General features: G+C 35.2%; 1 protein-coding gene across 2 annotated transcripts in view; it reads right to left on the bottom strand.

Annotated features, from left to right (window-relative positions):
- The window catches only part of FER (FER tyrosine kinase), a 437,163-nt gene that overhangs the window by 131,419 nt on the left and 278,463 nt on the right, over positions 1 to 27,281 (bottom strand). For both annotated transcript variants that reach the window (XM_055315286.1, XM_055315287.1), the window contains exons 15-16: positions 26,693 to 26,808; positions 24,173 to 24,267 (exon numbers count right to left, since the gene is read on the bottom strand). In XM_055315286.1, coding sequence (XP_055171261.1) covers positions 24,173 to 24,267; positions 26,693 to 26,808 — 211 coding nt within the window. The remainder of the gene's footprint in view (positions 1 to 24,172; positions 24,268 to 26,692; positions 26,809 to 27,281) is intronic.

Raw genomic sequence — 27,281 nt, 5'->3', positions numbered from 1 at the left:
TGAAACAAAATAGACAAGTACATTTTAAAGAAATTTATGTTTAAATCTCCTCTTACCCCTACCATCACTCACTCAACCTGGTATTCAACTTGGTGGTGTGGCTATAAGATTTTGGACTCTCAAATATAGTCTGTAGATACATGGGACCCCCCAAAAAAGTGAATGTAATTTCACTTTGTTGTCTTCCTTTTGTCCCAGAGAATGGGTAAGAATTTTGGCAGGTAGCTGTATTTCAAAATCCAATTTAGAATTATCTTCTCTTGTGGATTAAATACATAATGTGGGAATACCTTGACAGTATTCAAATATGAGAATATGTGGATCTTCTGTGTGTATCTGTTGGTGGCAAAATCTTCCAGATATAAACTCCTAGATGGTAAAGAGTCTACGATCTTTCATATGCCTAGAGTTTAACTGTGTCCATCATGTTAAGAGTGAATTGGTAAATATTTACTGAAGGTACAACGACGGCAGCCCTGGTGGCTCAGTGGTTTAGCGCTGCCTTCAGTCCAGGGCCTGATCCTGTAGACCCAGGATCGAGTCCCACATCAGGCTCCCTGCGTGGAGCCTGGTTCTCCCTCTGCCTGTGTCTCTGCCTCTCTCTCTCTCTCTGTCTCTCATGAAATAAACAAAATCTTAAAAAAAAATGAAGGTACAACAAGTTTCTACAAGAGTTGTCTACTCTAAAGTGGTTTATCAACATCTTATTCTCATGCTTGGATGATGTGAAAGAAGTGGCATTAGTCAACAGACCCAATCAGAGGTAACTCCCTATTCTTGAGGGAAGTCTAAGAAAAAAGAGTATTAGTGTGAGCTGACTCCATTTTCCAAATCTATCCAAAATAAATGAGAAAAAGAAGAAACTGGAAGTCCGACAATGACTAGTCATTTTAGGACAGATGTAGAGAAATTACTCAGAGATGGGAATCTATAAACAATGCAATATTAAGTTGGTCATGAAGATTTTGGTCACGTTCTTAACACTGAGGAGTGGGGGAAAAGAAGTTCTGGTTAGCAATGAACTAATAAACCACCAGTATCTCTACAAGCATTATTTTTAGGATTACTACTGCTATGCTAGTTTGTAGATTCCATGGACAAATCCTTAAACCCTTGCTGTGGGCAAGGTGAAGAGAGATGAAGAGAGATGTCACTAGTAGTGTATGTCTAAATTGCTCCTTTTGTATTCTTACACTCTAGATATTCCTCACATAGCTGTTGGATCATTCTGAAACACTCTCAGATGCTTCTTGGGCCCAGCCTTGGACTTTAACAACTCCTTGGGGTACTAGTGATAGCTAACACTGGTACTAGCTAGTGTATATCAGAAACTCTTTTGAATTTTAAGTTTACACTAAATAACATTTATGAGCCATAATTTTCTCCTCTATGAAATAGAAATTATAGTAATACCTCAGTGCTATATAGGATAAAACAGATTATTTATAATTATGAAAACCTAATCAGATAACAAGTTTGGAAATCTTATATAAAATAAAAACTTTTTGTCAAATTTGTAAAAGTTTTATTTTTTTAAGATTTTATTTGTTTATTTATGAAAGACACAGAGGCAGAGACACAGGCAGAAGGAGAAGCAGGATCCATGCAGAGAGCCCGATGTGGGACTCGATCCCAGGACCCCGGGATCACGACCTGAGCCGAAGCTCAACCACTAAGCACTCAGGTACCCTTGTGAAAGTTTCTTTTAAAAAGGTCACAGTAATAATGCTAGCTGTGTCATATCCATTCTCTGCCATTATTCTTTTATTTCTGTTTGACTGTTTTTGTTGTTAGTGACCCAAATGACATGCATAGTGATTACTGGCCCCGGAGGAAGGAAAGTCAAATAAGCAGATTAATGAGAAGGCAGTGAAACTAGATAAAAGGGGGAAAGAATATAAGTAATGAAAATGAACCCTTAGGCTGTCCAGACAAGGCCAGGAAACTAGGAGTATCACCCTGATGGATGGCCCAGAGTAAGTGGTCTGCTTCAATTACATTAAAGGACAGAGTTTCCAAAAGTTCTTAAAATGTAAATGGCCCATAACAAATTGATACACTTTTTAAATGAGTTGTAAATGGAGAGAACATTGTTGACAATTAAATTCTACAGTATGCTTTTTACAAGTAATTCCCAATAAGAAAACATGTTTAAAATCGCAAAAAATATTCTGAAGGCAGTAATTCTTGATGCTACAAAGTATTTTATTTTACCTTAAGTTAAGGTACTTTTTAATTTTTTTTAAGACTTTCTGGTTAAATGGCCAACTAGAATGGATTTAGGAGTTAATTTATATAGTATGGGGAAATCAAAACAGTATGAATATGTAACAAAACTTCATTACAAGTGATCCTGTGTCCTAAATACAACTTCTCTTGGAATAATCCTCTGTGACAATTGACTCTCTGATAGGGTGCCTCACAAATTCATTTCCCCACAAGTTCCCAATTTCTTCTACTTTACCACTGTTAAAATCTCACCCCATGTAGTTTCATTTTGCTTTTAAGAACGTAGCTGATATTTAAGAGAATATATAAAAGGCAAATGAGGTACCTGACATTAAGTGTATAAAAGGTAACATATTTAAGAGATGTGAAGGATCATTCATGATCAAGTGGGATTTATAGCTGTGATGCAAGAAATTGTTCAACATATGCAAATCAATCAACATGATGCATCACATAATGAAATGGATAAAAATATGACCATTTCAACAAATGTGGAAAACACTACAAAATTCAGTATCTATTTATGATTAAAAATTTTCAACAAAGTGAAAAATAGAGGAAATGTATCTCAAAATAATAAAGGGCATATATGACAAGCCCATAGCTAATATATCATACTTAAAGGTGGAAAACTAAAAGTTTTTCCTCTAAGATCAGTAGTAAGATAAGGATGTCCACTGTTGCTGTTTTTATTCAACATACTAGTCTAGCCAGAGCAATTATGAAAAACAAGGAAATAAAAGGCATCCCAAATAGAAAGAGAGAAGTAAAAATGTAACTATATGCAGATGTCATATTATGTACAGAAAATCCAAAAGATGCCATAAAAAGTTGTTAGAACTAATAAATTCAGTATGTTGCAGAATATAAAATTAATACACAAAAATCTGCTGTTTTATACACTAATGAAATACAAGAGAAGAAAACAAGTTCATTTATTTATAATTCTATCAAAAAGAATAAAATACCTGAAAATAAATTTAACCAAGGAGGTGAAAGAGCTCTATCCTGAAAACTATAAGGTATTAAGGCAAGAAACTGAAAAAGATATAAATAAATGGGAAAATATTCCATCCTCATGGATTGAAAGAATTAATATTATTAAAGTGTCCATACTACCTAATCTATAGATTTAATGGAACACCTATCAAACTCTCAATGGTATTTTTCACAGAAATGGAAAATCCTAAAATTTGTGTGGAGCCACAAAAGACCCTGAATAGCCAAAGCAATCTTGAGAAAGAGGAAGAAAGCTGAAGGCACCACAGTCCTTAGTTTCAAACTCCATTACAAAGCTATCATATTAAAACAGTATGGTACTGGCATAAAAACAGACCACAGATCAATGGAACAGGATAGAGAGCCCAAAAATAAACCCATGCATGTATTGTCAAGTTATGACAAAGGAGTCAAGAATATACAATGGCGAAAGAACAGTCTCTCTAATAAACTGTGTTGGGAAAACTGGATATGCACATGTAAAAGAATGAAAATAGACCACCATCTTACGGCATACACAAAAATAAACTTGAAATGGGTTAAAAACTTAAGTATAAGACCTGAAATCATAAAACCTAGATGAAAAAAAGGTGTTGATTCTTTGTAATGAGTTTGGATGATGATTTTTTTTTAATCTGACGCCAAAATAAAAGTAATGAAAGCAAAAATAACAAGGGAGACTACAGCAAATTAAAAAGCTTCTGCACAGCAAAAGCAACCACCAACAAAGTGAAAATATAACCTACAAAATGGGAAAAAAATATTTGCAAACTGTCTATCTGATAACGGGTTAACACCCAAAATATATAAAGAACTCAAAAAAGTCAAAACTAAAAACCAAATAATCCCCCCAAAATGAGCAAAAGATCTGAGCAGACCTTTCTCTAAAGAAGATCTAGGAAAGGCCAATAGACACATGAGAAGATGATCAACATCAGTTAGCAGGGAAATGAAAATCAAACCCACAATGAGATATCACCTCAGGACTGTTAGAATGGCTATTATTAAAAACATTAGAAAATAACAAGTCTTGGTGAGGAGGTGGGGAAGAGAGAACTCTCTCACTGTGGGTGAGAATGAAAATTGGTGCAGCCACTATTAAAACAGTACAGGGGTTCCTCAAAAATTAAAAAATAGAACTACCATGTGATCTAGCAATGCTACTTCTGGGTACTTATCTGATGAAAACAAAGGCATAAACTTGAAAAGATACATGCACCCTCATGTTCGTTGCAGTATTATTTACAACAGCCAAGATACGGAAACAACCCAAGTGTTCATCAACAGATGAATGGATAAAGAATTTTTGGCATATACACACACATAAGGAATATTATTCAGCCATAAAACATAAGGAATATTATTCAGCCATAAAATGGAAATTGCCTTTTACGACAACATGGATGGACCTTGAGCACATCATACAAAGTGAAATAGGCCAAAGACAAATACTGTCTGAACTCACTTATGTGTGGAAACGAAAAACAAAACAAAAACAAAGTCAAAAAAACAAATTCATAGAATAAGGGACCAGAGGCATCTATGTGGCTCAGTTGGTTGAGCATCAGACCCTTGATTTTGGATCGGGTTATGATCTCAGGGTCATGGGATGGAGCCCCACGTTGGGATCTGTGCTCAGTGGTGGAGCCTGCTTCTCTCTCTCTCTCTCCCTCTCTCTCTCTCTCTCTTTCTCTCTCTCTCTCCCCCTCCCTCCCTCCCTCTGCCTCTCCCCTGCTGTGCATGCACCTGCACTCTCAATCTCTAAAATTAAATAAAATCTTTAATTTAAAAAAAAGGGGGATCAGATCTGAGGTTAGCAGGGAAGGAAATGGGGGAGGGAAAGAGGAGAAAGTTGGTCAAAAGGTACAAACTTTCAGTTATAAGGTAAATAAGTACTAGGGATCTACTGCACAGCATGATGCCTACGGATAACACTGCTGCATGATATAAACGAAAGTTGTTCTAAGAGTACATTCTAGAAGTTCTCACCACAAGGGGAATAGCTTTCCTTGGTTTGCTTTCTCTATTGTAGAAGATAGTGGATACTAAACAACTTAGAGTGGTAATCGTTTCACAATATAGGTCAGCCAAAATAGTATGCCATACACCTGAATCTCACACACTGCTGAATTTTAATCGTATCTCAAAACCGAATGAAAAAAAAAGTAGGCAAAGAAGGCTGGCTTGTCGCCTTCAGAGGCTCACTAGTAATAAACAACTGGTGGAGTTGGAGGACCTGAGGTTGCAAAACGCCTCCAGCTCATCACCCAGGACCCAGGCAAAGCACCAACTTCTCTGAGCCTCAGCCTCGTCATGCATAACTGTGGCCAACTAATAACCAAGAAAGAAGGCTGTCATGAAGATTCAGAACTTAGCGCACGGTTGGACACCTAGAAAGCTAAACTGGAAAAATATTTGTTCTTGTGGCTATTAATATGGTTACTGCTACGATACTGAACTTCCCCCAGACTTCCAGTTTGAGAACGATGTCGCAGCAGGAGGTTATAGAAAGCATATATATTCACTGATTTGCAAGGAGACAGAAGGCGGCCATTCAGAGTGACCACTAAACTCATCACAAAAACCTAATGCTGAGACTAAGAGAAAAAAAGTAAGACAATTTACTTTATTAGAGCACACTAAGAATTGTGTTCAGTCTAACGTGATATGCTGCTAATTTTGTACTTATCCTATAACAGATTGTCACTCTTCTGTTACAGGACAGAAGAGGGTCTAGTTTCTGAAATTCTATTGCTCTCTGTTGCCAGCTCTGCTCTCTGCCCGTTTTCTTGGCTACCTTCTTCCTCATATGCAATTTGGCTTATGTGAGGATATAAATCCTTACCCAAGAAACCCCGAAACAGCCACAAAGAAAAATAACTTAATTAGTATAGAAACTTAGCTGGGTGTTACAAAAGGTTCCAATTAAAAAAAAAAAACCCTAATCTTTGAAAAATTACGCACTGATTAAAAAGTGAAAGCTAATGATTAAGAGAGTATATCTTGCTGAAATAACTTCCAAACCATTTTTCTATGATTCTTTTCTGAAAATGCATTAGAAAAATAAAAATGCTTATAAAAATTATGCCCATAGATATATATGCCACCAAAACGTGAAGACTATCAGGTAACTATTCTTGTAAAAAGTGAAGGAACATTTTAAACTGAAAAAGATAATATTCTTCCTTCTTACAAAATATAATTTATAGCAAGTTGTAACTGTGATCAGTTCCCAATCATGATTAGCTTAAATGTTTTAGGGGGTGAACAGGCACATGTTAAAAATGCTAAGCAAATGCCAATTTCAAGATATTTTTAGTCAAGGAATTATCTAGAAGGTAATATTAAAAAGTTAGGTACTTTCATAGTTTTTGTATTGATTTTATGGATCGGTTTTACAGCCAGGTGTAACACAGTATACTAGGCTCCCATAAAAACAGAAAAATGGCCAGCAAGGGTGTTAATGGAATAGCTATGTTTTCTTACATAAATTTTTTCCTAAGTCTTAAACAATCAGAACTTTTTAAATTGCCTTTGCTTTAAGAAAGACCAAGGGAAGAGGGGTGAGACATGATGAGAAATGAGAGAGAGACTGAATGATTTAGAAGGGTGAATACACAGAGGAGACACAGAAAAAGAACCCTAATCATACATGTGGCATTGTGATGCTTAAAAACTGATTTTAGTTAAATTAGAAATGCCTGGCTCAGATAAAATTTCAATTTGATATAAAAGTATGTAATATATATATTAGAAAGAATATTTAAGAACAAGTTATCATCTCATTAATCTTGTCTCTATACTTCCAGAGCATCATCATGCGTTTTCAAATGAAGTTCTATGTTAAAATTAGTGAATACTTAGCATTGCCAATTAAAATTTACACCAATTTAAATTGCTTAATCAGTAACATACTGTATCTGAAGAAAAGTTTATGTCAGTGAGTTCGACTGACACCCAACAGGAGAACACACATATCCCAAGGTTTATTTATGTTGAGTTACTGTAAAAAAGTTGGAGCAGCACATTCTTAGAATTATTCAATAGTCTAAGTTTATACCTGCCTGTTGATTATATAAAACAACTTCAATGCCCATTCTACATTGAAAATTTCAGTTGTCTAAAAACAATGAAATAAAACAGATCAAATCTTTTATCTGCCACATTAAAACAATTTTATGTCCCTAGCAACTTAGGTATTATTCAAATAAAAAAACCCATATGGCTCATCTTGCTGAAATGGATGTCACATGTACCTCAACATTATCTTGGAAATACAAGGACATTTTGAAAGATGCTTGACATCAACTCAACATCTTTCCTTTTGGCAAAAACCTTGTCATCTTCCCTGGAATACGGCCAGAAACCATCCTAACTTGGATCCAAAAACCACTCTTCAGAGCTTAATCATTTCCCAGCTCAACTATTAAAATTAAACTCTTCATAAATCTATCTTCAGTACACTCAGGGGGTGGAGACAGTTCAGCCAAATTATTTCTTCATCTAACCTTGTCTCATGTACTCTAGTTTTCTATACATCCCAACACATTTCAGAAATCGTTATTTTATTCATTCCTCTCCATCTCTGACAGGTTCTGAGCTCTCCAAAGATCACCTGTCTTCCAAACCACCTACTTAGTATCCACTTGTCTTCGAACTTTGCCTTGTCTGTTTCTAGTTATGAGTTTCTGAGTTTCAACATGATTTGGCTTGAACTACTTTCCAAACTCTTTCCTATTACAAATAGGTATTTTCTTTAGATTTCATCTCAATCATATTCCCTTGCACATTTATGGTTAACTTCAGATAAAACGTCTGATCCACTGAAAGGTGCTATCTGACACTGTGTTTGCATATTATTTTCCTAAAATGAAAAGTTTTTCTATTTAAAAATATGAAGGAAAAAGTTACTGACACATTAACACCCTAGTGTTAAAATGTAATTGGTAATGCTTTAAGTAGGAAGAAAAAGAAATGAATGCCTCAGATGCATTTTTAATTAGTCAACTAACATTTGCACTCAATGGTCTTGGCCTACATAAGTAACTCCTAATGCTCTGAAAATACTGACAATATTCAAAGGTTGGATATTGTTTACTCTGGTATATCTGGGCACTATGGGAATCTGATAGCTCATTGAATTGAAAATCCAGTCTACTTAATGTTAGTCTCAGCTCAGAAGAATCTAACTTAGTAACAGATAGTATTTACTAAGAACTTAGAATGTGTTAGGAACTGTGCCACCCTCGTTACACATGTTATTTCATTTAGTTTTGGAAACATTATTATTCTCATCCTTCATTTTATAAGTAAAGGCGTTGAGGCTTACAGAGACTGTGACTTTCCCAAAGTCACACAGCTGAAAGTGACAGAGTAGGAATACAAACTCCTACAGGCTCCAGAGCCATAGTGGTCATAGTTACACTGGCAAAAGTCACTCTAAAGAACCCCGGCTTCCAAATGAGAGAGTGCACGTTGAATACCACGGAGCATTTCTTTTACTGTAACGTTATAGTGAATAACGAGACAGCTGGTAAATACCGGTTGTGATAACTGATCAGTATGAAGGTCTCAAACACTTTGGGGGACTTTTCCCAATGAACTTCCTTAAATAAGTTTTCTAAAGCAATCCTCCTTCCATAACCAAGTATATTGGGATGATATTAATATGGTAGAAAGGGACACTATATAGAGATAAGAATATTTTCTGATAGTCTTATTCATAGAGACTTAAATCTGTGTTGTTATGATTACTGTATGGGGCTTTGTTGACCATTTATAAACTTTTTTTTAAGATTTTATTTATTCATGAGAGAGAGAGAGAGAGAGAGGAGAGAGAGAGAGGCGCAGAGACACAGGCAGAGGGAGAAGCAGGCTCCATGCAGGGAGCCCAACATGGAACTGGATCCCGGGACTCCAGGATCACGCCCTGGGCTGAAAGGTGTCACTAAACCGCTGAGCCACCCGGGCTGCCCTAAACTCATCTCTTATAAATGGACCTACTTTTATGCAAAAATACTGTTGAAGGCTTCTGGAAGAACAGGTTTCACAAGGAGCCAAGAGCTTCTCTAGAGAAATCTCTTGAGTGCAAATTGGATGCTGCTGGAACTGCTGATTCAGAGACATTAAGTTTGGGAAATATTCATGAACTTTTCCTATAACATACCTATTTAGATAAACAGTAGAATTTACCTAAAATTTATCTTCATGTGAGTAAACATAGATGTACAAACATTTTTCCTAAAGTACTCTTTGTGGTAGCAGATGAAGAGAAAAACAATGAGCAAGCAGGGCATAAAAACATACGCAGGGACAGAAAAGGGGTCTTTCATTGTGTTTCCTACATACTCTTTGAAATAATACTTCTTCTACCACCTACAACACAACTGTAGCAGGAATTAAACTGAAAATGGCTTACCCTGACCTAGGAGGAGGCCCTTCATCATTCCACCTCTCCTCCCTCCAACCTCATCACCTGGGCTCACGGTGCCTCAGTCGCTCTACCCTTCTTCCTATTTCTGGAACACAAAAGCCATTCCTACCAATGTCTTTTGCGCTTGCTGTTCTGTGCCTTTACCCACAATTTGCAAAGGCAGGTTATTTTACCTTTCAGGTGTTAACATGGATGTCGCTTTTGCTCAGGCCTCTTAGATGTCACCTTTTACCAACTCTGAGCAAATCTTTTTCTACAGCAGTTTGCAATAATAAGTTTATTTAAAAATTATTTTTAAATATTTATGTCTCTCATCACTGAACTCAGTGAAGGAAGAGATCACCAATATATTTTTCACCAATATTTACAGCATATGGAACATAGCTCTTAATCAACTAGTTCTTATCAAATAAAGTAATTAATCCAAACCTTACAATAAATGGTTTATGAAGAATGACAAATCATGAGGAGTAACAGGTATATTTTTAAGTTTCAAAATCACTTAATACAAGGTGATATGTTTCTAATAAAAATAGTCATTTTGGGAGTCCATTTTTTTTGTCAAAACTGACTAGTTTAGAATATTTTTGAAAGAATATATCTACTTCAAGTTACTGCCTCATTAGCTTAGAAATTCCAATCTAAAAAGAACTTAATATAAACTCTTAAAAGTAAATAATCTCTATAACATATTTATAAATTGCATATATGATGACCTATCCTTTATGTTGAAAAAGCACATTGAAAGATGTAAAAAAACCTACAAGCCAGGTATCAAAGTCTTTCATTCTATTCAACACCTTATAGATACTAGCTATAAGAAGGGTTTCTTAATTTTAATAGCCAAGATAAAAAAATATAAAGATCCAACATTTGCTGGTAGCTTATTTGGAAGTCTTTATCAAAGACTTGAAAATTTTCCCAGTACCACCATAGACAGGACTGATATGTAAGAGAAGGAAAAAAAGAAATCCAAACAAAATAAACCCAAATCTTAAAAACCAGGTGCTAACCTGAAAATATTTAATATATGTAATTTCTTAAAATACAAAATTATTAAAGATGCTATATGAAGCCACTTCTTTAATCTGTTTTCTATAGAAAACCTGTCATTTTGAATGCAGGTACTGTCAAATATAATACTGTTTTCTCAAGTTTGACACAGAACAATTTCGGCAAACTTGTTCTTTCCAGCAAAGGTTACATTTTCTAGGTGTATTTATTAGACGCTCCACCTCAGGCCCAGCTGTGTCAGGTACTGAATCACATTCTTCTTGGTTTTGAAATTCATGCCCATAAATAGGCACCAGGGACAATCTACTTTAGTTTTACAGAAAAGGACAAATGAAGGCAAATAAAGAACAGGAGAGTTCCACATACATAAAACCTTGTTATGACAGTTTCAAATATTATGTTCACATTTTCCATGACAAGAGGCTACACAATGCGTAATATAAGGTGCAATCTCTCAAGATGAATTTGTGAAGAGGTTTTATGTTACACAGCATCTGAAAACCTAGTAAGGGAAAAAGAGATACCTAAATGAGAAGAGAGAGATTAAATATGACCAGAAAACTAGTGGAAAAGTGAGAAAAGAAAAATGCATAATGGATTTTCAGAAGTAATTAATTTGACTGGTCATAAAATGAACATTTAGCAAGAAGATTGATTTCACCTCCCCAAATTCATTCAAATTTATGAAGGGAAAGGAAGAGAAGGCAAAACTATATAGATTCCCAACCACTTGGCACAACAAAGTAAAGACCATGTGGTCCAGAGAGCCTCAAAGATACCCAGCATTTTCCACAAAATTTGTAATAAATGTGAAGCCCTCTTTATATCATTTACCCTTGAAAAAAAGACAAAGACCAAGAATCTAGTATGCTGCATTTGAACCCCATGCTTTGCAGGATTTGAACCCCACTGCCTCTCTAACCTCATCTGCTACTATTCTTCCCTCACTCTCACTCATCCCCACTGCTCTCTCTCCGCCTCTCAAGTCTGCAATGCCCATCCTCCAGCGTCTCTGTAGCTTGCTCTCCCCTCTTTCCTCAGGCTTTTAACTCAATGCGCTGCCCCTACTAAACCTTCCCTGGCTGCTTTCTCAATGACTTCAAAATCATCCTCCCCCCCTCAAATTGCTATCCTCTTCCCTTTGAGCATTACTTCGTGCTATTGAACATAATATGTATTTTACTTATTTGTCCAACATATTTCTTCCCTTACTATATACCGTAAGCTTCATAAGAAGGGGATTTGGGATTTTGGTGGGGTCTTTTGGTTTTCTTCAATGCTAAATACCCAGTACCTGCCATACATACTATGCATTCAGCAACTGGTTGTTGAGAGAATAACCTAACAGCCAATGTTTGTCTGGCTATCATTTCTGAATACAAAGAATAACTTACAACTACAAACGGATATAATTTACAAATTATGGTAAGAAGATAGCATTGCTGTATCTTTGGCTAATGCTGACCAGAGGCATTTGTTTGCTTTCTACATAAACTAGTCTGAGCATTTGGGGTACCTCAAAGAAAGTAGAAAAAAATCTAAACATTCACTATTCAACTTTCATCATAAAGTATCTTCTAAGAACTTTAATTCAATCCATTTTCAATAGTCTTAATATTGGAAAAATAGTTTGTGCTCTTCATTGTTTTACTGTTTTCCTTATAACCCTAAATAGGAAAAATCTCATACTAATAGCTTTCAGATTGATATTCACTAGATAAGTTATAAGGGAAAACTCAATTACTTGTAAAGACGTTACACGTAAAGTTTTATCTTTATTTCAGTTTAATTCTTCAGTTTTACTAGTCCTGTTTGTACTTCTAACATTTGCAACAAATATAAGTAGGCTTTTGACATTAAAGCAATTTTTTTCCAATATTTTACTGAGTTGAGAGAGAAAGAGAGAGAACATGCATGCATGAGCAGGGGGAGGGGCAGAGGGAGAAGGAGAAGCAGACTCCCCACTGACAGGGAGCTGGACATGGGGCTTGATCCCAGGACCCCAGGATCATGACCTGAACCAAAGGCAGATGCTTAACCAACTGAGCCACCCAGGTGCCCCAAATTTTCTTCTTTAACAATGTATTTTGAACTTTATCTGAGAATTTTAAGACTTTCCCACGTATAGTAACAAAAACTTAAAAACAATTAGCAAAAAAATCAGTTAAAACCATCAGTACCTTAAAGAACTATTTGTCCATGTGAAAGAAGGCACAGGTATTCATTCATCCTACACTTCCCTTTCCATCATGAAGGGACTTCAACTACCACTAAGTCACTTCAAAAACCCAATCTGAGATAAAGAATATATACTTCAGAACACACTCTGTCCTGCTCACCAGACAATCTGCTCCTTGTAAGAGGTACTTACAGGCATCAGCGCCATCAGACGCTTAGAACATAGAAAGCGTATGAGTAATATTGCTCAGATACACACAATGCATAAAACATACCAAGAAAACTTACTATTACCACATATCAACCTTTTGTTCATTTCACTGATAAAAAGAAAAAAAAAATCCCTGTACACTTTAGAGTCACTCCAGCCAAAAGGTGATATAGAAGCAGTAACATTTTATTTTAGGTTTTATTTCTCATATCCTCCTGGGTTCATGCTTTTAATGTTCTGCTCCACTTCAGGGAAAGATTATCCACTACTAAAAGAAAGTGACATACCTGAAAAACAATAGGAAACTGCCAATGCCATATGTGTGGTTATCGATTTATGTCATGTCAATAAAGTAATTTCAAAGGATGTTAGTGCTTTTAGCATCTGAAGAAATGGCCGTTTAAACTATTCCATCTGCATTTGCTTTGGGATATTAGGCAGCAAATGAAACAGGAGGGCAAACCAACGTGTCATTTGGCTGAGAAAGAAACATCGATTTAAAGATGTTATCTTTTCAAAATGTTTTGGCAGTGTTTTAAATTAGATCAAACTATTATCTGTAAGAAAATGGCAACAGACAGCATTTATTTTGTTTTTCATTAATGTAATATACTTGGATTATAAAATAAATGCTAACGTTAGATACATCAGTTAACATTTAAAAGTTACTCATGTTCCCAAACTGAAATTTACAACGCACTAATTATTTCACTCAGATTCATCCATACCAAAGTTGTTTTAAAAGAGTACTCTGTTAACCGCTCCAAACAGAAGTCCATAAAATTAGGTTCTTCTGTGGGAATTTTTTTATTAACAAAAAAATGCAGCCACTGAGTTAACATCTTATAATTTTTAGTAAAAAGGTATTAATTTGAGAGTTACTATGTTGTCCTTTCCCTTCAGCTCAAAATTTCCGGCTGTGTAGTGATACTACTATGCAACCAGCCATGGGTTAGATGCACGTAAGACAAAGTGCCTCTTCAGATTTTGAGGGCTCTCTGTTAGTGAATGTCAGGAGGCATTTTCCTTAATCATTTTCAGCACAATTTGCTACATTTATGATGAGAGAAATGCCAGGCAAGTATCCAGAACCTTTGTTCCCAAGGAAGCAGAAGCTGTCATTTCCAGTGACTATCAGAATAGCCTTTCATAGCTGTGATGTCGCATAACTGAAATAGTTGGTTAAAAATCACATACATACAAGGAGCACCTTGGTAGCTTAGTTGTTAAACACTGGACTCTTGGTTGAGGCTGGGACCATGATCTCCGGGGTCCTGAGATGGAGCCCTGCATGGGGCCCAGTGCTCAGTGAGGAGTGAGCTTGAGAATTTTCTCACTCCCTCTGTCCCTCCTCCCACTCACATGCATGCATGAATGAATGAATGAATGAATGAATGAATAAATAAATAAATAAATAAATAAATAAATAAATAAATAAATAAATGCTAAAATCACATATATAAAATGTCATGAACCGGAGGGATAAATTTTTTCTTTTTGAAAAGAAAGAATTTAACAGGGGTGGCTTGGGTGGCTCAGTCGGTTAAGTGTCTGCCTTCAATTTGGGTCATGATCTCAGGGTCCCGGCATCCAGCCTCATGTTGGGCTCCCTGCTTACAGGGAACCTGCTTCTCTCCCTCTCCTCCCTGCTCATATTTGCTCTTGCTAGCACTCTCTCTCTCTCAAATAAGATCTTTAAAAATTTAAATTAAAAAAGAATTAAACATCCCAGCAAAAACTAGTGAAATTACCCATAGAAATGATCAACTGAAATGCTTTTATTTTTAAAGATTTTATCCATTTATTTAAAGATTTACTTGGAAGAGACAGAAAGAGCATGAATAGGGGAGGGGCAGAGGGAGAAAGACAAGCAGACTCCCTACTGAGTCCGGAGCCCAATGCTCAATGCTCTACTTTCAATCCCAGGACTCTGTGATCATGACTTGAGCCCATACTTAACCAGTTAAGCCACCCAGACACCCCTTCATTTATTTATTTTAGAGAGAGAGAGAGAGAGAGAGAGAGAGCAGAGAGAGAGCACAGGCAAGCAAGCAGGGGGAGGGACAGATAGGGAGGGAGAAGAAGGAGAAAGAATCTCCAGTAGATCCTGAACTGAGTACAGGCCCTAAGACCACAACCCCAGCCAAAATCAAGAATTGGTCACCCAACAGAGCCACCTAAGCACCCCACAACTGAATTCAAAGAAAAGAAATTTTGGGACACCTGGGTGGTTCAGTGATTGTCTGCCTTTGGCTCAGGGCGCGATCCCGGGGTCCTGGGATCGAGTCCCATATTGGGATCCCTGCAGTGAGCCTGCTTATCCCTCTGCCTATGTATCTGTCTCTCTCTCTCTCTGTCTCCCATGAATAAATAAATAAATCTTAAAAAAAAATAAAAGAAATTTTGGCAGTGAAAATATTTCAGTTGAGAGGTTAAAAGTATTTAGGAGAGAAAAAAAATCATGTTGATATTTCTAAGTAAAAAATCTCTAGACCATATAAACTGTATGAGCTCATTTTTTAAAAACACATGTTATAGAGAGATCTATTTTAATGGTATCTAAAACCTGACAAAAAAATTCTTTAATAATTCTAAAATTTTCAAGTTCGTAAGCAATTATAAAATTAAGATAAATTTAGGGATTTCCAAAGGGCAGCATCTGTGTGAGCTAAGGAATGTACCACATAATTTAACATTCGGTTCCAGAAAGTTCTGAACACAGAACATCCAGATCAGAAAGAAGGCGGCAGTTACAAGTTTCTAGTGAAAGGACATGGAGACTGACATTTTCTAAGGCTTACTAAAATTAATTCCCTCTACTCAGGATCTGCACAAACTTTGTTGCATTTAGAAGTTAAGGTACTTAGTGTCCTCTTCATCCAGGAATTGGTGGCAGCCCTAATTTAACCACATATATGAAAATAAATGACACCTGTGTAGACCATAAATATTAAGTTATGCTTATCACTTAAAAAAATCCTCTCACAATTTCCTTGATTACATTTTTTTTTTTTTAGTTTAGTTTTACTTATTTTTAGAGAGAGAGTAGTGGGGAAGGGCAGTGGGCTAGGGAGAGAATCCCAAGCAGACTCCCTGCTGAGCTCAAGCCCAATGCAGGACTCAGTCTCGTGACCCTGAGATCACCACCTGTGCTGAAATCAAGAGTCTGATGCTCAACTGACTGAGCCACCCAGGTGTCCCTCATTTTAATTTCTAAGTACTAGACATGTTTGTAAAAATAAAATGGTTGTTTTGGCATATTAGAGCTTTCTGTTTTTGTTTTTAGTTTTTCCTAATGCCATTTAGAATTGCCTTTTGTTTGACTTTACTTATCCAGCAACTCATGAGCAAGCAAGTAAATAAAGTATTAGTAATTTAAGAGAGGATTCAAATGAAGACAGGATCATCTTGGCGTATTCACTCTAAACTTGAATCCTCAAATGCTTCTAATCTCTTTAAACATTATTCTGGTTCAAGTATATTTTGGATTTATGATTTCAAAGGGCTCAGTTATCTGACGAGAACAGGAGCATATTAAGTCTCTGCATAAAACAGTTTTGAAATGGCATGCACATTAGACACTAAGCAGTTATTAAATCTTGCTTTTAACTTACCAGTTTCCTAAATCTTCCCTCTACAGCTTGATTCCCAATAGAGAAAAAAGTAATTCAAACAAAAATTTCCCTGTTTACTGCAATAAGCTATTTACTTATCTATGCACAAGGTTGAGAAATTATGGAACAGAGATTAATGTATTTGCCCACAGGGGATCTTGCATAGACATTTAGCTTGAATTTTCATTTGTATTTTCAATTCATATAAGGATTACATATTTTGACCCACTTATAAATTGAAAGACATAACAAAATAGAAAGAGCACTATTTTCCTACTTGCTATTTAACTAATGCTGACAAGTCACTTTCAGCTCCCTGAACTTCATTTAGCTCATTTGTAAATGAAGATAACAATATAGCCTGGTTGAACAAATGACCTAATATTAAAATGTTTTGACAGCTATAAAATTTTATGTTAAGTGTAAAAATTTGTAGATTAGGCTTTTATAAAACTAGCTGGCTATTTCCACATCATGCTTTTTATAAAGAGGAAAAAACAGAAAGGTACTGTTTTGGAGTAGTCTGAAAACTGAGGTTTCAAACTTAAACATTTTCCTAACAACTAAAATAATATGGGTTAGCGCTAAAATTCAGAGTCCAATTATCTAGCCACTTGAATTTTACATAATAAGGAAAGTTTGTAGGCACTTGGGTGGCTCAGTGGTGGAGCATCTGCCTTTGGCTCAGGTCGTGACTCCGGGATCCTGGGATCAAGTCCCACATTGGGCTCCCCATAGGGAGCCTGCTTCTCCCTCTGCCTGTCTCTGCCTCTCTCTGTGTCTCTCATGAATAAATAAATAAAATCTTTAAAAAAGAAATTCTTGAAGGTTAAACAAAACATATCAACAGAATAGTCACACATGATGGTGGAAAGAGCAGAACTGAAAACAAATGTTATACTTCCCAATTTGTTCTCAGTCATTCCCGGCTAGAACATCTAGGGTTAGGAGTAGAGTTAGGGATTGAGGCACGTTCAGAATTTGGGTTAAAGTTTTGGCTAGATGATAGCAGACATTTTCTTCAATCACTTTTTTGTCTTAGCCAACCGGAAAAAAAAAATTATGATGATGATAACACAAAGTGGTCATCATGTGTGAAGCACTACACTATAGACAGAGATACATAACATGTATATATGTATTTACCTAAAATCACAGCACATTACACCTTACAACAAACCTATTAACTCTACCTTACAGGCAAGAAACCTAAGGCACAGAAAGGTTAAGTAAGTTGAGCAAGGTCACACAACAATGCCTGGCTCTTGGGTTTTTTTTTTTTTTTAAAGAGCCATATTGAAGTTCAGTTTATATACATAAAATTTATCCATCTTAATGTACAACTCAATGAGTTTTGACAATTTTACAGGTGTGCAACTGTCACCACAATCCAGTTGAGACAGTTTCATCACGAAAAAAAACAAAAAAACAAAAAAAAAACCCTCATACCTGTAAACCGCTGGCCTCTAAATAACAGACTTAGGAGCATCAACTCCATTCCACTCAAAAATCTGCTATTGATTTCCCAAGAATTTAACTTCTAATAGCCTACTGTTGAGCAGAAGCCTTATTAATAACAGAGTCGATTAACATATTTTATAAGTTCTATGTATCATATACTGTAGTTTTACAATAGTGCTAGAGAAAAAAGAAAAAACATGTTTACCATACTGTAAAAAAATCTTAATAAATGGACCCACACAGTTCAAACCCATGCTGTTCAAGGATCAAGTGTACAGTCAATCCCATCAGAATCCCCAGCCCTAGAAAACTACAAATCCCTTTTACCTATAGATGTCTTTTCTGGGCATTTCATAGAACTGGAATCATACATAGAACATGTAGTCTTCTGCATTGGACTTGTTTTAAGGTTCATGTATACCGTAGCATGCATTACCTAATTTCTCCTTATTGGCTAATAATATCTTTTGTTAGGATATACTACATTGTATATCCATTTATCAGTTAATGGGTGTTTACGTTATTTCTTTTTGGCTATTATAAAGAATGCTGCTATAAACACCCACATACAGTTGCATTGACAAACACTTTCAATTCTCCTGGCTAAATACCTAGGATTGAAATTGTTAGTTAGAAACTGAAGACCTAACACTAAAATTGATATGGAAGTGCAAAGAACCTCTAATAGCCAAAACAGTTAAAAAATAAGTTATAAGACTAACATTACCTGATATCAAGACATTATAAAGCTATAGTCATCAAAACGGTGTTGTACTGGCATGAAGACAAACAAAAGGATCAATGGAAAAGAATGGAGTCCAGGAAAAGATCTACACATTTATGTGAAAAATGTAGGTAAGAAGATAAGTGTGGAGAAAAAATATTTAAACAAGTAGTGTTGGAAAAATTACATATCTGTGTGTCAACAATATCAACAAGTCATTTTTCACAGCATATATAAAAATTAACTTGAAGTGGATCACAAACTCAACTATAAATTCTGTAACTATAAAACATATATAACTAAACATAGAAGAAAATCTATGTGCTCTTGGGTTCAACAAAACTTTCTTACATGTACCAACAAAAACATGATCTATAGAAGAAAAAAAATTGATAATTTAAACTTCATCAAAATTAAAAATTTCTGAGGGTACTTGATGGGATGAGGACTGGATATTTTACTGTATGTTGGCAAATTTAATTTATATAAAATATTTTTAAAATTTTTTAAATTTCTGCTTTTCAAAAGACACTCTTAAGAGAATGAAAAGACCAATCATAGACCAAGATTAAATATTTGAAAAATAACAGGTCGAATAAAGGATTTATTTAAAAGATTTTATTTATTTATAAGAGACAGAGAGAGGCAGAGACACAGGTAGAGAGAGAAGCAGGCTCCACATGGGGAGCTCAATGCGGGACTCGATCCCAGGACCCCAGGATCCTGACCTGAGCGAAAGGCAGATGCTCAACCACTGAGCTACCCAGGCATCCCTCCAATAAAGGATTTACATCCAGAGTATGTTAAGAATCAATACTCAGCTGTAACAAACAACCCAATTTTAAAAAATGGGCAAACGATTTGAATAGACATTTCACCAAGAAAGATACACAAATGGCACATTTGCACATAAAGAGATGTTCAACATTATTAGGAAAAATAAATTACATTAAGGTTCTACACAAATATCAGGATGGCTAAAGACTGACCAGACAGAGCTGATGAAAAGATGGAGAAAGGGGATCTCTCATAGACTGCTACTGGGAATGCAAACTAGTATAATCCCGTTAGACAGCAATTTAGTAGCTTCCAACATATTTAAACATGCATATTTCCAAGTATCCATTCATTCCATTCCTAGAATTTTAGAAATTAAAGTACATGTCCATATAAACACTTGTACATGGATATTCTCAGCAGCTTCATTTGTAGTTGCCCACAAGAAACAACTCAAAAGTCTATCAATAACTGAGTAAGCTGTGGTATATCACTATGAGGGAACTCTATTCAGCAATAAAAAGTGAACTACTGATACACATTGCAAAATGGAAAAATTTTTAAATTATGCTAAATGAAAGAAACCAGACCAGAAAATACAGACTGTATGATTCCGTTTTTATAAAATTCTAGAATACAAACTCACTTATAGTGAATAGAAGGCACCTCAGTGGTTGACTGGGACAGAGGGTAGAGAAGGGTATACAGAAGTCAAAATAGAGACAATAAAGTTTGTCATATTTAAAGTGTCAATATATCAAAGACATTTTCAAAAAGAATGAATGAGGGATCCCTGGGTGGCACAGCGGTTTGGCGCCTGCCTTTGGCCCAGGGCGCGATCCTGGAGACCCGGGATCGAATCCCACATCGGGCTTCCGGTGCATGGAGCCTGCTTCTCCCTCTGCCTGTGTCTCTGCCTCTCTCTCTCTCTCTCTCTGACTATCATAAATAAATAAAAAAAATTAAAAATAAATAAATAAAAATTCCCATCACCTTTAAAAAAAAAAAAACAAAAAGAATGAATGACAAATTACACCGATTAAAAATTAGGTATTTGAGGGGCGCCTGGGTGGCTCAGTTGGTTAGATGTCCAAGTATTGATTTCAGCTCAGGTCATGATCTCAGGGTCCATGTTGGGCTCTACACTGAGCCTGAAGCCTCCTTAAGATTTAAGATTCTCTCTCTCTCCCTCTTCCTCTGCCCACCCCTCCCCCACTTCCATGCATGCATGCTCTCTCTCAAAAAGGGAAAAGTAAAATTATGTACTTGACATTTTCTGAAATGAATGAAGCAAGCATGACACTTTAAGGAAAAAAAAAACAAAAACAAAAAAACAAAAACAAAACAAACAAAAAAACCTGATAGTGTTTGTTGCCAGTGACATAATCCAAGCTTTTAAGTGAAAATTAAAATTTTGGAAGACATGTATTTGTCACCGTGAACTTGATAGCTTCTTACTACCTGTCTAATGAGACATTGATGGCAATAATAAATGTCATCTTTTGAGGTTGTATAATGAATCTTGTCACTATCAGAGGACCCAGATAACCTGGTCCCTGGATATATTTCAAATGATCAAGCATGATGCTAAAAATCATGCATAAATAAAAGATTCATTCAAATTGCAAGTTCAATCAATGGAGTTAACATAACATTCATTCAAAAGATTCATTCAAATTGCAAGTTCAATCAATGGAGTTAACATAATAAAGTATGAAAAGTTCATTAAAGTGGTCTCAGATTCCATGTTGCAACTAACCTCTGAAAAAATTCAGCGAAATCTACTGTGCTAACACAGAATATGAATACAGCCTCCCAAAAATGGCCTACCCTAAGCCCTAGAACATATAAACACTTTTCTAATTACGTTGTCATTCGGCACAGGTGACCTAAAGATGGGAGGCTGACCACATGAGCCTAATCTAATCACATGAGACCTTTTCAAAAAAGGAGAGAATATTCTTTAGCTGCTAACAGAAGAAAGTTAAAATCAGACCACTTGAAGGATGTGACATGGTGGGTCTGAAAATGGAGGGACCATGGGTAAAGGAATATAGGAAACCTTAAGGAGACGAGAGACGCCTTCGGCCGATAGAAGAAAGAGAACCTTAGACCATTTCTCAGCTGCAAGGAACAGGATTCTGCTACCAACCTATAGGAGGTTGGTAGGGAATTCCTCCCCGTGACCAGAGAAGAGCTCAGTTTGAAATCCTGATTTTTGGCTTTGTGATACCCGGAGCAGATAACGCAATCAAGACTGCCTATATTTGTAATCTGTAGAACTGAGGTAATAAATGGACGTTGATTAAAGCTGCTAGGATGTATTCACTTGTTTCGCAGCAATAGAAAGCTAATACCTTTACTATTACTCAAAATACTCGTTAACTTGCACCCAACAATCCTACTGCTAAAAACTTACCCTATATAGTTTGAAATGACTCTTAGGTTATTACTCCAAAGATATTCATTCATCATTGTTTGTAAAAAAAAAAAATACATGTACATGTAAACAGAAACAACCAAAGTATCCATAAGCAGAAGATTGATTAAATTACATAAATCCATAAAGGGGAATATTCTGAAACTATTATAAAGATAGAATTATATGGATAAATATGAAACTATGAAACTCTAAATTATATTAATAAGATAAAAAAGATCTGAAGAGTATTAGAGTATATCTTTATAATTAAATTTAAAGGATGTGCATAAAAATCAGGTATCTGCATTAAATATTTTCCTGGAAACACACACACACACACAGATAGCAATCAGCTTTGGGAGAGGGTTAGATTATTGAGTGGGAAATTTTCATTTTTAATTTTCTGTCTTTCATTACATTTTCAATTTTCTAATTTTCTATTATTCTCATTCATTTAAAAATATTAATACAGGTTATTAGTGTCAGATAAACACAAACCTCCCTCTCCTGCAAAGCTATCTTCTTTTGTTCAAGTTGAACTTACTATCTGGCATTTGTCATCCATGCTGAGACCAAAATCACCTTCCCTCAACAACTCTGCTCTACCTTTCAAATCTAAGTTTCTCAGTAACATGCCTTATTAACAACTGGGGACTTCATTTGCACTTATCTGAAAATATGTTTATGTATATTATATTTAGTTAAAACTATAAGCTATTTAATTATTTTTAAAATTTTAGACCATATCATTTTTGATAACTATATTGAAAGCTACTTTAAGATATGGATCATAAATAGTGTAAACCATGCAAACATATAATATATCTTACAGTGCTATCCTGATGAGGATGAAAAGGATGATGATCCTAAACCCTGCAGTTATATAATAATAAGAACTATTTCAATAGCAAGCAAATCAATGTGATAAAAATGGGAACAACTAGCCTTAAATAATAGAACTATGTGAGCAATATCTAATGGGCAATCTATAATATCAGTTTTATTTACTGTATAATGAGATCTATTTTTCATGTTCCTTCAAATTTCTTTTTTTTTCTAAGATTTATTTATTCATAAGAGACACAGAGAGAGGCAGAGACACAGGCAGAGGGAGAAGCAGGCTCCCTGCAGGGAGCCTGATGGGGGACACGATCCTGGGACCTCAGGATCACGTCCTGAGCCAAAGGCAGACGCTTAACCACTGAGCCACCCAGGCGTCCCCTCAAATTTAAGATGACCAAATACTTGTTTAAGCAAATCCTTGTCAATTATTAAATATTTATAAATTTTACCACGATCAAATTTTATATTTTCTACCAAGACGATATACAGAGATAGTAACTTAAAAATATACTCCATCAGTTCAAGGTTATTCTTGATTTTTGGCAAAAGTGGTTAACCATAAGACCTGAAGGTGTTGAAAGTGACCAGAAAGAGAGGACAAATTCCTCAACAGATTACTTGTTTTTTTTATTTTTTTTATTTATGATAGTCACACAGAATGAGAGAGAGAGGCAGAGACATAGGCAGAGGGAGAAGCAGGCTCCATGCACCGGGAGCCAGACGTGGGATTCGATCCCGGGTCTCCAGGATCGCGCCCTGGGCCAAAGGCAGGCGCTAAACCGCTGCGCCACCCAGGGATCCCCAGATTACTTGTTTTATTTGTTCACTTATGAAAGACATTTGTAGTTCATAAGGAATTCAAAACACTATGGAATTTTACATACAGCCAAACAAGAGGATGTGTGGTATTGTACTTGGAAAATAACAAGGAACAAAATATAAGTTAGTACTATCACTGTTATAAAGTCAAGCCAAGTAGACTATTTTTATAAACAGCTTTCCTAACAAAAACGTACATAATTAAATTCAATGTGTAATCGCACTATAATAATCTCTCTCAAAAAAAAAAAAAGGTTGGCTGACATTTTCTAGACAATAGCAAAGTAACAGACTTTAAAATTTCTAGCATATGTACAGATCTTTGTCATCAGGAAAATGCTGAACAGAATTGTTGAGAACTTTACAAGGAGAAATCAAAGAGATTGAATGTATAAAAATAATAAAACATGACATTAAAATGTCATTGAGAAAACCTCTAAAATCTTACCTGGAACCAGTTCCATAATAATGTAGATAGGCTGTCTTTGTGTGCAAACGCCTATAAGTTTGACAATATTGGGATGATCGTATTGCTTGAGAATTCTGGATGAGAGAAAAGTATAAAAACAGTTATTGTTTAAAAACTAAAGCATTAAATCATGAATAGTGTGGCCAAGTAGAATATACTTTATTCAACATAATTTTCTTTTTAAAATTTTTGTATGAAGCCAAATTATGATAAATGATAGGATGTATACAAGTTTGGATAAATACTGGCAAACTACAGGTACAAACAATTCTCCTTGATTCAATTAAATTTTCATTTAATATTTACTATCTCCTTTGAATAACTAACAACCATGCTAACTATGAACAACTTAGTCCCAAACATACATAATTCCCTTCAAAGTATCTTGTTTAAGCCACTACCACGAAAGCATAACTGACAAGTATTAGTGGACCAAAAACTGTAAGCTGCTTGGAAGGCATCTTTTTGTTTTGTTGTATTTTAGGACATACTTTAATGAAAATACATAAATAATTTAATTCATATCAGTAAATGCAAATGGCTAATCATCGTGTTAGGTTTTGTAAAATACTCTCTTCATCATGTTCAATTTCAAAATTTGAGTTTGAGAGAAAACTGACCAAAGGTTAAACAATAATTGAGTAACAGTTTCAATACAGACTTGAGCTGAAGCAGAGGGACTCTACTTGGATAAAGACAAAATTTCACCAGAGCTATAAAAATAGAATAGCCTCATCCATGGCACTCCAAGCATAAGTTAAAAATAAATTATATTCCCTCATAGGCCTGTCTACTCTGAATATTTCTGTTACCAAATTTTATTCCAGATTAATTCACTGAAAAATATTTGAAAAATGCAGTTTTCTTTCCTAAAAGAATGAAAAAATGACTATTGGGAGAAAGATAAAATAGTTTATAAATGTCTTGTACAAGCCCAACTAAAGCAGAGATAGCTCTAAGAAAAACGTTTTAGATTGAAAATATATAAGGTTTTATAAAGGGAAAAGATAGAGTGGGAAAAATTCTAGAGATATGGAAAGTATCGTCACTAGCTTGGAGCTTGCTACTTCTACAAAGAATTAAAAATAAAGTCTTAGAATGGTTTGACTTTAATTCAAAATGTCATTTCTTAAGTTGGAAACTGCTTAGTAAAGAAAGCCCACAAAATAGCCAGGCTGAACTCAATATTAAATCTAAATATATAACTCTATCATCTATTTAATGACACTTGAGAGTTCCCATGCGTACAATTCTCATTTTTAACTTAAGACTTCCTAATTCTACTTTAGAAAATGGACTTCTCCATTGGACTTTATGAAATTTAATATTTTATTTTACAATAAAACAATCACAAATTAGAAAGCAAGAAAATTAATTTTTCAAAATATCTTAACAATCCCTAAGAATAACTATAAAATAATAAGCCTGTGAATCTCTATTGTGATAGTATGCTTTATCATAGCATTTTTTTTGACCTGCCAATAATGGACATTTAAAAGTTTACAACATTATTCTATAGATAATAATAAATGCATCCAACTAGGTTAATCCATTGTTATTGATACTCATTTTTAGATGATGAATGGAGAAATGTACATCAAAACACTCCATCCTATGGCACTTAGTTCTCTTGTTGCCATCACCTTGCTTCTCTGACACCACTTTATGGGAATTTCAATCTTATATACTATGCCATTATAGAGACACACCTCCATACATACACATACCCCTTTCCCTTTCTCCCTTTATACTGCAAATATCCACATATTCCCCTTCTTTGCATCTCAGAATGAGAGTCCATCATTACTCTGGCAAAAACATCTTCCCATTTGTCTCATACTATGTTGTATATACTGGATTTCATCACTAATAGAATAGTCTTAATCATACGCAATACAGGAGTAGCAAGTTAGAACATTAAATTTTAGTTAGTAAAAAAAAAAAAAAAAGGCAACCGACCTAGAAGATTTTAGAAAAGAAACGATGTGCAGATTTTGGAACAAATGCCCAACCATGAGTTGAAGAAGAATCTGAGCTTCTCAAAAAAGAAAGGTAAGAGCTCAGAAAATACAATCAACTGAAAACACTTAAGGAGGGTTAGATAGATATAATTATACATATCTAAATATAAATGCATAAATTATGTATTTGTATATGGAATATAGGATTTTTATTATAAAGACAATCATGACATTGCACATATACATGCTTATGTATATATGCGTGTGATAAAAACAAAAAATACTGCAATATTCCAATACTGAAGAATACTCAGTTTTTTAGCATCTGGTTCTTCTGACTATGATTGTGTAACTAATCTGTAGTTTAACTCAAAAACAAACTTTTTGTCAGAACATTGTCTAAGTGTTTACTTATGAGGGTTCTAAAAGTGCTTACCTCTACACTTCAGTAAATCATAATTTAAGATAATTCCAAACTTTACATTTAAAGTGGTCATAGATTATAAACACACATTTAATACTAATTTTGCAAACTCACTTGGCTTCTTGTAAAAATTTTATTTTCAGTTCCTGAGGAAGATCTTCTTTACATGTTTTAACAGCAACAGCAGTTTTATCCTTTAATATGCCCTTATATACTTCACCAAAATTCCCCTGAAAATACAAATACATTTACTGTTTGGGGTATAATACAGCCATATCAATCTTTGCAAAACACAAGGAAAGCACATAATAATGAATTGAGTTCATCAAAGTATTCTGTTAGCTTTACTCAGAATTTTAAGTGGAAATAAAGATCAGAAATATTGCTCTTACCAATCCTCCAACTTTAAAAATAGTACTCAACCTACCTACCCTTTTGGGGATTGAAACTTGAGGAGAACTGAAAAGGAAAAAAGGGGGAAAAAATTCCAAGAGACTAGGATAAAAGGAGAAACTCAAATCGAAGCCATCAGAAGCACTTAAGTTTCACATCTCTTAGTTCTCTTTACCCCCCAAGTTCTACATTTTATTAGATTAATTAGTTATCCACAGCCCAGGTGGCTCAGCAGCTTAGTGCCGCCTTCAGCCCAGGATGTGATCCTGGAGATCCGGGATGGAGTCCCACGTTGGGCTCCCTGCATGGA

The sequence above is a fragment of the Nyctereutes procyonoides genome, unplaced genomic scaffold, assembly GCF_905146905.1.
Source record: "Nyctereutes procyonoides isolate TBG_1078 unplaced genomic scaffold, NYPRO_anot_genome, whole genome shotgun sequence".
NCBI classification, from domain to species: domain Eukaryota; kingdom Metazoa; phylum Chordata; class Mammalia; order Carnivora; family Canidae; genus Nyctereutes; species Nyctereutes procyonoides.
This window is presented reverse-complemented; position numbering and strand designations above follow the sequence as displayed.